This window comes from Stenella coeruleoalba, assembly GCF_951394435.1.
Source record: "Stenella coeruleoalba genome assembly, chromosome: 2".
Taxonomy (NCBI): domain Eukaryota; kingdom Metazoa; phylum Chordata; class Mammalia; order Artiodactyla; family Delphinidae; genus Stenella; species Stenella coeruleoalba.
The window spans coordinates 103,068,420-103,080,875 of record NC_137147.1 but is presented as its reverse complement, the minus strand read 5'-3'; the positions used below and the strand labels follow the sequence as shown (position 1 = coordinate 103,080,875).

At 46.8% G+C, this 12,456-nt stretch overlaps 1 protein-coding gene across 3 annotated transcripts in view; it reads left to right on the top strand.

Moving 5' to 3' along the window:
* The window catches only part of PCSK6 (proprotein convertase subtilisin/kexin type 6), a 190,570-nt gene that overhangs the window by 158,713 nt on the left and 19,401 nt on the right, over positions 1–12,456 (top strand). For 2 of the 3 annotated variants that reach the window (XM_079912965.1, XM_079912966.1), the window contains exon 14: positions 10,740–10,919. In XM_079912965.1, the coding sequence (XP_079769091.1) occupies positions 10,740–10,919 (180 nt within the window). Of the gene's footprint in view, positions 1–10,739; positions 10,920–11,064; positions 11,104–12,456 lie in introns of all 3 variants that reach the window. The other variant, XM_079912964.1, reaches the window with a different exon arrangement.

The window sequence follows — 12,456 nt, the reverse complement described above, 5'->3', positions numbered from 1 at the left end:
AAATAAATAAATAAAATAAATAAATTTATTTTTAAAAAAGGATAATAATAATAATTTAATAGGGAATCTTTGGAACTGGATGATAATAAAAATACTGCATATCCAAACAGGTAATGCAGGTGAAGTAGAGATGAGAGAGGAACGTACGTTCCCAACTGCATGTGTTAGAAAAGAAGAAAGGCTAAAGATTGATGGTAGGTGCTTTGTGTCCACCTAGAGGGGTGGGATAGGGAGGGTGGGAGGGAGACGCAAGAGGGAGGAGTTATGGAGATGTATGTATGTGTATAGCTGATTCACTTTGTTTTACACCAGAAACTAACACGATATTGTAAAGCAATTATACTCCAATAAAGAGGTTAAAAAGAAAAAAGATTGATGGTAGAAAATGACCAGTAACATAAACTCAAAGAAAGCAGAAAAAAGGAATTTTTAAACTAGCAGAAATCAATGAAATAGAAAACAAACGTATGTAGAGAGAATTGACAAAATCCCTAAGTTGGTCCTTTGAAGACACTAATAAAATTGATAAACCTCTGGGAAGACTGGTCAAGGAGAAAACTGAGAATATAGTTGACCCTTGGACAGCACAGGTTTGAACTGCACAGGCCCACTTAGATGCAGATTTTGTTTTGTTTTGTTTTCAGTAAATAAGAACTACAGTCCAACACAGTCTGTGGTTGGTTGAATCCGCAGATGCAGGGCTGGCTGTAAAGTTATAGATGGGGGTTGGCACCCCAGACACCTGCGTTGGTCAAGGGTCATCTGTATATAATTTCACGAATGAAAAAGTAGAATGTTATTATAGATCCTATATACATCAAAGTTATTATAAGAAGATATTATAAACAACTTTGTGGCCGAAATGTTAAGTGAAATGACCAAAAATAATGTAACAGCAAAATTGACACAAGAAGAAACAAAAATTGAAATTGTGTGATTAAAGAAATTGATTCTATAATTTAAAAGAAAACTCAGGGCTGGATAGATGCACTGGCAGATTCTACTAAACATTTAAATGGAAGAAATGTAATGTCAATATTCCACGGACTCTTCCAGACAGTAGAAAAAGAGAGAAAAAGAGTCCCAGTTAGTTTGATGAAGCCTGAGTATCCTTGATACCAACTCGCAACAGCCCACTATGAGAATGGAGACTTTTCAGCCAGTGTCACTTGGGAACATAAATAGGAAAATCCCAAGTTCAATATTAACAAATTAAATCCAACAGTATTTTTTAAAAGTTTCTCTTTTTCCTGTCTTTTTTGGATTAAATATTTTTGAATATTCCATCTTATTTCCTTTAGGATTTTTAGCCTATTTTGTGATTGTCACTGTAGACTTGGAGTTAATAGTCCTCCCCACTTTCTGCTATAGTTGTGTGCTATATGTAACTTCTGTACATATTACAAACTCCATCTTGCAGGCATATTTTTGCTTTAAAGGCAGTCATTGTCTTTTAAAGAAATTAAGAGAGAAAAAAAAAAGCTACTCTTTTATATTTACCTACATGGTCACCATTTCTGGTCCTCTGTTCTTTCCTGTAGATCCAGATTCTCATCTGTGACCATTTTCCTTCTATCTGAAGAACTTTCTTCACCATTTCTTATCATGCTGGTCTGCTGGCCATGAATTTGCTCTGCTTGGATTTATTCCAAAATATCTTTATTTCAATCCATCTTCAGTTTGTTTTTAAAAATATGTTTATTTATTGACACACTGATTTTGACTCTGCTTAGAGGACGTCATTGTGATGGTGCTGTGACTCCACCCATTTTTTAAAATTAATTTATTTATTTTTGGCTGTGTTGGGTTTTTACTGCTGTGTGTGGGCTTTCTCAAGTTGTGGTGAGCAGGGGCTACTCTTTGTTGTGGTGTGCAGGCTTCTCATTGCGGTAGCTTCTCTTGTTGCAGAGCACAGGCTCTAGGTGCACGGGCTTCAATAGTTGGGGCACATGGGCTTCAGTAGTTGGGACACGTGGGCTCTAGGGCACAGGCTCAGTAGTTGTGGTGCACGGGCTTAGTTGCTCCGCGGCATGTGGGATCTTCCCAGACCAGGGCTCAAACCCGTGTCCCCTGCATTGGCGGGTGGATTCTTAACCACTGTGCCACCAGAGAAGTCCTCCACCCATTTTTGAATGGCTATTTTCTCTAGATATTGAATTCTAGGTTGGCAGTATTTTTTGTTTATTTATTTTTGGCTGCATTGGGTCTTCGTTGCTGCATGCGGGCTTTCTCTAGTTGTGGCAGGCGGGGGCTACTCTTCGTTGTGGTGCATAGGTTTCTCATTGTGGTGGCTTCTCTTGTTGCAGAGCACGGGCTCTAGGCGCACGGGCTTCAGTAGTTGTGGCTCGTGGGCTCTAGAGTGCAGGCTCAGTAGTTGTGGCACACAGGCTTAGTTGCTCCACGGCATGTGGGATCTTCCCGGACCAGGGCTCAAACCCGTGTCCCCTGCATTGGCAGGCAGATTCTTAACCACTGCACCACCAGAGAAGCCCTATTTTTTTTTTTTTTTTCATTTCAGCACTTTAAAGATAATACATTTTCTTCTCATCTCCATTGTTTCTGGTGGGAAGTGCTTGCATTTACTATGAAAACAAACGTTGTTTACATCTAAGCTATCTAGCGTGCAAGGATAACATTTCCTTTCTCATTTTGTTCAGGCTAGCAAGTTTGCCAAATACAAAATCAATAACCCAAAAGTGCGTTTTCACATTTCAGCATGCAGAACTTCTAATCATTCTAAGTGCCTCACTGCTAAATATAGAAGGACCTCCACACATTCGAGAAGATTATGCAACATTAGAACAGACACAAGCCCTGAAGAGAATAAACTTGGAGGTTAAGAGGGAATTCAGGCAGGAAAAGCACAACAACACAGCAAAACTTCAAAAAAAACTATAGTTGGTGTCCCAAGGTAGAAAACCAAGTAGGGAAAAGGCCAGTTCTTCCCTCCTGTGTTTCTCTCCTGTGTGTCTCCTTTATTGTTAACACAGAACTCTTCACTTCTGGTACTTCTAGTCACCAAATGTGTGGGGGTTTCCCCCCACAGCAAACAATTCTCTGCGGCACCGTCTGGGTGTACTCCGATGCACCTCAATTCTGGTACCACCTACCCGGGGACAGAGTCAGGCCCCACAGGCTAAGGGCTCAGTCCCACAAGACTGTCCCCCGCACACATACACACACTGCGGACACCAGTTGTAAGCCTGGGTTATCACCTGTGCTTTTGACCGACTGCCCCGTAGATCTAAAGACCCCCTCCTTGGGTTCAGTTAATTTGCTAGAGCTGCTCACAAAACTCAAGGAAACACTTGCTTACATTTACCAGTTTATTAAAGGCTGTGATAAAACGGTACAGGTGAACAGCCAGAGGAGGAGATACACAGGGTCTGTGAGGGTCCCTAGTGCAGGAACCTCTGTCCTTGTGGAGTTGGGATGCATCACTCTCCTGGGTGGATGTCTTCACCCACCTAGCAGCTCCCTGAACCCCATGCTATTGGGAATTGACAAGGGTTTTAGGAGCCCTGTGCCAGGAACCGGGGGTCGAGACCAATATATAATTTCTATTATCTCATAGGTATCCTCAGGGAAGATAAAGTATTTCAGTGCTGAAATAAGAACAGGATGCTGCATTTTAAAAAGGAACATTGGGAGGACCAGATAAATGACTTGAAATTTTAAAATATGAGGCAAAAATTAGAAAGGCAAGAGATAGGTTGGAGGAGGAAACATCCCAGAAAATGAAGAGGGAGTGGGGTGGGCATGTGGAGGATAGTGTAAGAGAAAGGATTCTCGATGTCCTGGGTAAGGAGGCATTGGACGATGGCTAGAATTCAGGAGCTTGGACAGAGCACGTGAGCATCTACCCTAGAAGGGCCCCCTCGGAGCCTGACAAGAGGCTGAGTCTCAGGCAGGACGCGGAAAGGTGGAGAGGGTGGGGGGAAGGACCACTGTCCCGTTATAGCCCGTGTAGCAGACTCTGTCTTTTCAAACCGTTAATTTATTACTTTGAACTAACTGAAGAATGTTGAAAGATGGTATTTTAGTGTTCTCTATCTCACCCTGTAGGTGCCATTAAGAAAAGTGAGGTTTTGTGTGTTGCCAGACTGTACAAATGATTGTTCTTTACCTGATATGTGTGTTTCCACACTTCACCCAAAGAAACACTGGTGCTTGGGATTCTGAGATACTCCTTCTGGCACTGAAAATACCATTTTGAAGGGTTTTTATGGCTACAAGATCATAGAGAAGATTCTCCCATCTGCCCGGCTTTACTTCCGGCTCTGGAGGTGTGCACGCATGTGTGTATGTGTGCATGTCCATAGGGGACACATACCTGTGTGCACTCTTCCTTCTTCTTTTCTAGGCCATTTCCTAAATTCTATCTTCCTACCTCTTGCTTGCCATAATGTGGACTTAAAGCACATTTATAACTATGTTAAATTCATTGAGTCAAGGTTGATATTTCTGTGAGTGTATAATAGTTCATATAATGGCTTTATTGAAATATAATTCACACAGCATAAAATTCACCCTTTTAAAGCATCCTTGTATATTTTTATAAACAGAAGGAGTAGTGCCTTTTTTATCCCTTTACCCAAACCTCTGCATTAAACTTTGTAAACAGGTTACCTGCACCTCAGAAGGAAAAGGCTTCCCCTGGAGTGTTATTTAGACTGAAACATATTTCTTGATTATAGGCTTCTCTTTCTTTACTGTGTTTCGACTAAAGAATTTCTCCCTGCATGTTGTAAATGTTGTGTGGGGGGAGAATTAATAAATTCTTTATAGTTAATAGCTTCTCTTATGGCCAAAGAAAACCCAAGAATTCAAAAGTATTAGCTCAGAGTCCTTAATCTAACAAAAACTTTCCCCTGCTCCTAGCTGGTTTGTCTCCAATTGTAAATTCCCCTCCCAAGGATTTTTAACGCTTAATTCAAAATGCTGGAAGAGAAAAGCTTCATTAGTGCTGGTACTTTCTTATTGGCAAATTCAACCTCAGTCTTCCCTTAATTCTCGTTCTTTCTTTGAATAGGAATAATCCTGTTTGTTCATTACAAATTCAATTCATTGAGGGGGAAATGCATTGAAGATGGTGAATGATGATAAAGCCATTTATCGGCAGCCTCTGGGGCATTAGCTAGGATTATCCTCTGCCTCTCACAAGCAGTGCTGGCCCTGAGTGTTTAAGCAGGTGGATTTGCCGTTCTTTCTTCTAGGGGCTCAGGAATCTGATGGGGAGAAAGCCAGGGAATTTGGATTTGGGCATCTTTTCAGATCTCTTCCAGGAAACTAAGGAATGAATGGTACTAGTTGGGTTTTGTAAGGGTAAGCTTGAACAGGCATGCTGACGTCTTGACTAGTAACCAATACACTCTTGTTAAACGCTTTGTCCAAAGCAGACCAACATTCCGGAGTCCTCCCACCTCTGGATGGCAGTTCTGTGGAGTGTGGACTGGGTCTCTGGTCTGGTGTAGCCCTGGATCGTTCTTCTTCTGCTTCTTCCTTGGTTCTTCCCTCCAGGTGTCTCATCTCCTCAACGCTAGGGCAGGCTCTAGGCACGGTGAGCGTGGTGGGACCTGGTCCTAGTGTGGGCTGGACCCTTGGGGTCGTGGATAAGTGTTGACTCAGCTAGAGGAGAGGACCACCCTAAAGCCTAGAGCCCAGAGATGCGTGTTCCTGTGCATCTCTGCCTTACTCTGTGATGCCAAGTCACTGGTGTCTGATCCTTCTGACTCGCCCCAGGTGGGACAGCGGGTTGAAGGTGGGCTGTATACCAGGTGGGCTTCTTCCCAGGTGCGCTGTGGTCTCTCACCTGGCAGTTTCTGAATCAAGCCTCATGAGATGCCAGACTCCATGAAGGGGTTATTGGGCCCCTTAACATTATGTGTCAAGAGCCTTCACAATATTGTATTCTCTCCGGGGAATCTACCTGGGGAGAGCAGTTCAGATGCAGCAAGTGATATTTCCTGCAAATTCATGTATGAAAGCAAAAATGAAAAGGAAACTGAAACACATGTTCTGTTATAACCTATTATGAGAGATTGGTTACGAAAATGCTTATATTCATACAGTGAAATAGTTTGCTGATATTTTAAGATATCAGTATATTAATTTAGCAAACATTTATTGAGCACACATCCCAGAAACTTGCCACACGCTGAGGCCAGTATGCCACGTAAGAAAGGCACATTCCTGCCCACGTGACACCTCTGGTCTGATGAAGGGGAGAAGACAATAAACGGGTGCATAAATGATTTCTGGATGTGATTAACATGATGCTGAGTTAGAGAAGAAAGAGAAATTGCTGCCCTGCGTGATTTCAACTATGTGAAAAACAAACACGCATAGAAAATAGCCAAGAGGAGAATATGCCACACAAGTTAGAGGTGATTCTTATTTTCTTATTTGTTTCAGTATTTAATAATCATCCCTCTTTTATAACTAGGAAAAAATAACTTAAAAAGAGAATTGCAGGGCTTCCCTGGTGGCGCAGTGGTTGAGAGTCCACCTGCCGATGCAGAGGACACGGGTTTGTGCCCCGGTCCAGGAAGATCCCACATGCCACGGAGTGGCTGGGCCCGTGAGCCATGGCTGCTGAGCCTGTGCATCCGGAGCCTGTGCTCCGCAACAGGAGAGGCTGTTGCGCAAAAAAAAAAAAAAAAAAAAGAGAGAATTGCACTTCAAATTATGCCATATACTGGAATACTTGTTTTCATGTCTTATGAAGGCAAAAAAAAAGACTCCCTTGGTAGAAGTAAAAAGAGCATGTTCACCTTTAAGTACAAAAAAAAAAGGAGGAAAATGTCTCTAGAATCACCACTATCTAAACCTTACCCTCAGGTCAGGTTGTCTGCACAGAACCTTTTAGGACAGGGGAGGTCTCCTTCCCTCCTCCTGCCGTCTCGTCTCCCTGCCGCTCTTTCCTCTGTGCTCCTAACTCACCAGCACGGCACCTGGGCCCTCAGAGGCTCTAGTGAATATCTCTTGCAGATGGAGAGAAGGAACAGAAATTTAAACCAAGTATGAGCAACCATCTTCTTGGTCCACTTGTAAATCTTTGGTACAAACGTGGCAGAAGTGCACTTTTTTTTTTTTTTTTTTTTTTTTTTGCGGTACGCGGGCCTCTCACTGTTGTGGCCTCTCCCGTTGCGGAGCACAGGCTCCGGACGCGCAGGCTCAGCGGCCACGGCTCACAGGCCTAGCCGCTCCGTGGCATGTGGGATCTTCCCGGACCGGGGCACGAACCCATGTCCCCTGCATCAGCAGGCGGACTCTCAACCACTGCGCCACCAGGGAAGCCCCAAAAGTGCACTTTTAATGTATCTTCGAAGTTTCATCACTTGTCCCTGGCAAATATTTCTGGCAAATTTCTGAATTTATAAATTGCTTCCAATTTTATCAAATCAGAAAGGTGTCAAGCTCTTAATCATCTGAAAAGAAGCTCAGCTTCTTGTGTCAATAAGAGAAATGCAAAGTGAACTTCTCTGAATTGTCAGATTGTCCATCCAAAGCTGTGAGGAAGCAGGTATGTTGGTATATTCCTGGCAGGGGTGTGATATGACCAGACCCCATGGAGGGCAGTTTGGCAATGTCTGTCAAAATGACAAATTCACATCCTTTTTGATCCCTGCCCCTCCCCCGCACCATTCTACTTTTAGAAATGTAGACTACAGATACACTTACACATGTGAAATGATATGCTCCTTAGATTTTATTTAACAAACTCTGTGCAACAGCTCCCATATGACAGTCACTGTTCTAAATCTCTTACCATCGTTAAAGTCATTTAATTCCCCAAGCTACTCTATGAGGTAGATATTATTATTATTATCCCCACTTTACAGATGAGGAAACTGAAGAACAGAAAGATTAAGTACTTTGCCCAAGGCCACACAGCTAGTAGGTGGCAGAGCCAGGATTCAAACCCAGACTGTGCAGCTCCAGGGTCCTTGCTCTGCCAACCTCAACAGGTACCTCCTCGTGTGACCACAGTTATGGCACTGTTTGTAATTGCAAACATTTGGAAACAATTTACGTGCCTGTCAAGAGGGGATTGTTAAGTAAGTGACGCGATACCTCTCTGATGCAGTGATGGAAAGATGACCAAGATGCATTTTAATGGAAAAAGAAAAGTGCAGAAGGTGCTCCCAGGTGTGTTGGTAAAGGGGACAGGGCAGAGTATGTGCTTGTATTTGCTTGGATAAGAATAAAATACCACCGGAAGGGTGCTCAAGAAACAGGGAACCGGTTGCCATGGAGAGAGATGGTGGAGAGAGATGGGGAAGCAGCTGGAGGGGGACTTCCACTGTGTTCCCTTTTATACTTGTAGATTTTGAGCCATTCACATTTGTTGATTATTTGGAAGTGTAAATCAGAAGCCCTGAGTACCACAGCTTTTTCATGTTTTTTTTTCCCTTGACCATATAACCAATTTGTTTCTAGATTTTTAAATTAAACTCAATTTTTAAAATTCATGTGTGTGAAAGGTAATATAATATATGCCATGGTTTGCTTGTTTTTTTAATCAAACAATCCAGAAGAGAAAACAATAAAAATGAAGTCTCTCTTCCATTCCTGAACCCCAGCCTCCCGTCCCGAGCCCCTCCCGCAAGACAGCTCCTACTGCTGGTTTCTTGGAATTTTTTCTTTTCTTTTCAGCTTTATTGAGATATAATTGACATGTAGCACTGATACGTGTAAGGCATACAGCATAATGACTTACACATGTTGGGAAATGATTGCCCCAATAAGTTTCGTTAATATCCATCATCTCTTATAGACACACACAAAGAAAGAGGAAAATAACTAGGTTTTTTCCTTGTGATGAGAACTCGTAGGATCTACTCCCTGGTTTCTTGGAATTCATTCTGCTCTCCCCCCTCACCCAGGGCGTGTGCCGATCCCGAGCTTGGATCAGCCCCTCTTCTCTTGTTTGTCCTACCAAAACTCTATCCGAAAATAAGAATCTAATTTTAGTGATGAGGCCTTTGGTGGGTGTTTTTGGAGACATCATATAGGATTGAAATAAATCCCGATTCAAATTATAGCTCACGGAGCCCTTGTTCCCTGCCCTGTAGTTATTATGCTCCCCCTTAATGACAGTTCATCACTCAGCAGTTCAAATGTCCAGAGCCTTTGTGGTTTTGAAATGTAGCTTTAATTTGATCCCCGGGAGTTGAGAACGGATGATCGTTCATAGACAGGCCCTGTGTTTGCTGCACCTGCACCCGTGTGAAGTATCGATACTTCTCCTGTAAGCGTCGCTCACTGCGTTAGGGAAATGGCCACGGAAAGAGGCCGGCCCTTTGGAGACCATGTCCTGGGAGACAGCTCAGGACGGTTCTTTTTTTTTATTTTGCGGTACGCGGGCCTCTCACTGTTGTGGCCTCTCCCGTTGTGGAGCACAGGCTCCGGACGCGCAGGCTCAGGGGCCATGGCTCACGGGCCCAGCCGCTCCGCGGCATGTGGGATCTTCCCGGACCGGGGTACGAACCCGCGTCCCCTGTATCGGCAGGCAGACTCTCAACCACTGCGCCACCAGGGAAGCCCCAGGACGGTTCTTTTAAGTCGAAGGACCCACATCCTTCAATCCTGGCCAGGCCAGGAGAGGCCCAAGCAGTGCAGGGCCTGACTTGGGGGCTTCGGAGGCTGCAGGCTTTCAGGACCTGGGGCCTTAGTTGGCCAGGATGATGGTTAAAAAGAAACGGTGCTGCTCTGTGCCCCGCCGTGGGACAGAATCGATTCGTGTCGGGTTGATCCACTTCCCAATAAACCCTGAGGGGCTGGGGCAGCCGGAGCCCATTAGCATAAGCCACATGTCCTCCGGCAGGTCACACTGGCCTTCGGCCCCTCGCCTGAGTGACAGTGACAGCAGTGACCTCTCCGACATGGTCACACAGTCCCAAACGCTGGGCACACCACGGTGAGAAGGGAAGCCGGCCCATGGCCCATGGTCACGTCCAACCCGGCCCTTGTGTGCTTTATTGCATCAGGGATCCCGCCTGGACGTTGCAGGCCAGGTCTCCCCTTCTGTTCTCACCTGAGGGTACTGAGCAGCATGGGCCTCGCTCCCTGGTGGAGGCGGCGGTTGTGGGGGGGGCGCCTGCTGCCCCCGCCCCATCCCTGTGCACAGCGGGCTGCTCTCCCATGAGCCTCTGTCCTCCCCCCACACCCAGACCAGCGTGGGTGCCAGGCATCCTCCCGTTTCTGAGGAGGCCCTCCCCACACCCAGCCTCGGTGGACATTTGGGTTTGTGCCACCCACCAAACTTGCCCACCTGCCCTGGACTAACTGGGATGGAAGGAGCCCAAGACGCAGGATGGAGCATCCAAAAAGCAGGACTCCTCAGCGTAACCCAGTTACCACATTTGGGGACAATGGGACAAGGCTGAGTGCCAGGCCCCGCCCCAGATCCACCCACTGGATGTTCCAAGATGGGGAGGGGGCTGCTGCCCATCATGGGGGTGGGGGCTAATGAGGGGAGGCTGTGCCGAGACCCAGGGGCGGAGACTGTGGCCTGGGCAGGAGGTGGGTCCCTGGTCCCCAGATGACGAGGAGGGGAAGATGCTGGGCTCAGAGCCCTGCTGTCGGGGGGAGGGCTCGGGAACCTGAGCCCGGCAGGGCCAGGCACTTCCGTGGGTGACAGAGGCCCCCGGCCAGACCAAGGGGCCAGAGCACATCAAGGGCTTCCCGAAGGAGGCTCTTGACCCTCGGGTGAGTCTGGGTCCGGTGCCTTCCAGGGAAGTTGAAAGAGTGGAGCCTCATCCTGTACGGCACGGCCCAGCACCCCTATACCACCTTCAGCGCCCATCAGTCTCGCTCCCGGATGCTGGAGCTCTCGGCCCTAGAGCCAGAGCCACCCAAGGCTGCCCTGTCGCCGTCCCAGGCCGAGGTTCCCGAGGACGAAGAGGACTACACAGGTAATGAACCTGAGGCCAGAGGAGATGCTCATTTTTCCAGTGTAGCTCTTAAAACGTGGGCTATTCCCGGCGGAAGGCGGGGCTAGGGTTGTAGGCCTTCCTCTTTCCTGGGAGTCGTAATAATGATGGTAATTTGCACTCACAGCTCCTCCCTCCCATGGCTCTCCTAATATTTTACAGACCAGTAAGTATGCTTCAAACCAGTAAGTACTCGCCAACCTTCCCAGGCCGGGAATAGAGGTTCCCTATGCCCAACCAGAACGGGGACTTGCCGCCTGGCTAGTGACACTCCTCTGGGGCGCCCCCTTTTCATCAGGGGCCCCCGTCTTCAGTCTCAGCCTCCTGACCCTCTCCCTAGTCCATCCACTTTCAGTCCTTGTGACCAGAATGTGGGAAGGACCAGGGTGCTACCGGGAGCCCAGGACGGTTGGGCTGAGTGAGCACAGCCAGGAGATCTTGACCCGCCCAGGGGCCTGGGAGAAAGACCCAGCACAGGGTCTCAGACCTGATGTCAGAGGACACTGATGCTGCAGGAAGCAGCTCAAGCCTCTCACAGGAAGTAAAGATGCCTCGTTGCAAATCCTCTTCCTCCTGCTGCGCCCCTGCAGGGTGGCCCTGGGCTCTGGGCCTGCAGCGCTCCACGCTGAGAGCTGGGGCAGCATGCAGAGGACGTTCCCAGCTGCCGGGCTGGGCACAGTTTCGGTCAGCGAGCTAGGTGGCAAGCTCTTCCTTTCTCTCTGAACCATCCCAGCGATTTGTGAGAAACGGAGCCTTTCTGGTTGGGCATATTTTCCTTAGCTAAATGTTACAGCTACTTGATAAATGATGGGTGAGATCTAAGAATATTGATGCTTTGAGTTATCTAATAGCTTCTGAAGAAAAAAAGTAACAAAATGGGAAACTCCACCAATACAGATCAAGCATAAATTATGGCCGATTCAATTTTAAACTTCTTCTAGCGTGCCTTTAAAATGGAGCATTGAATTATGTATGGACTAATCTGCTCTGTTTCCCCCTGTGATTTATAAACTGTGGCAAGATTCAGTAATTATTAATAAAGGACTGATTCCCCCCCCCCCTTAAAATCTGCTATGACTCTAACCTCACACTGTCCTGGAATCTCACTCTAACTGTTCTGCAGCCCAGGCCGCTCAGTCCTTCCCAGGCCTGGCCCAGGTGGTTAGAGGGGTCTCTGGGACTAAGGTGTGTTTCCGACACTTGGGGAAGTTCCGTGCAATCTCAGGGGCAAGTGGGGCGTGTGCACCAGTCACGGCAGGAAAGAGCGAGAGAGGGGAAGGGGGCAGGAGGGGTGTGGCGTGGAGGGAGAGGAGGAGAGGGCTTCAGGGGGAGGGGGAGCAGTGTGGAGGAGCATCTGGTTGGTGCCCTGGGGGGAGCCCTCCGAGTCACAGACAAACAAGCCCAGGTGCAGAAGCCCAGGGACAGAGAGAGGGTGCTGGGTAGGGGAGATTTTGAGGTGGGGCGATGATTCTCGAAGACTTTCTAAATATTTATTTATTTATTTGGTTGCGTATGGTCT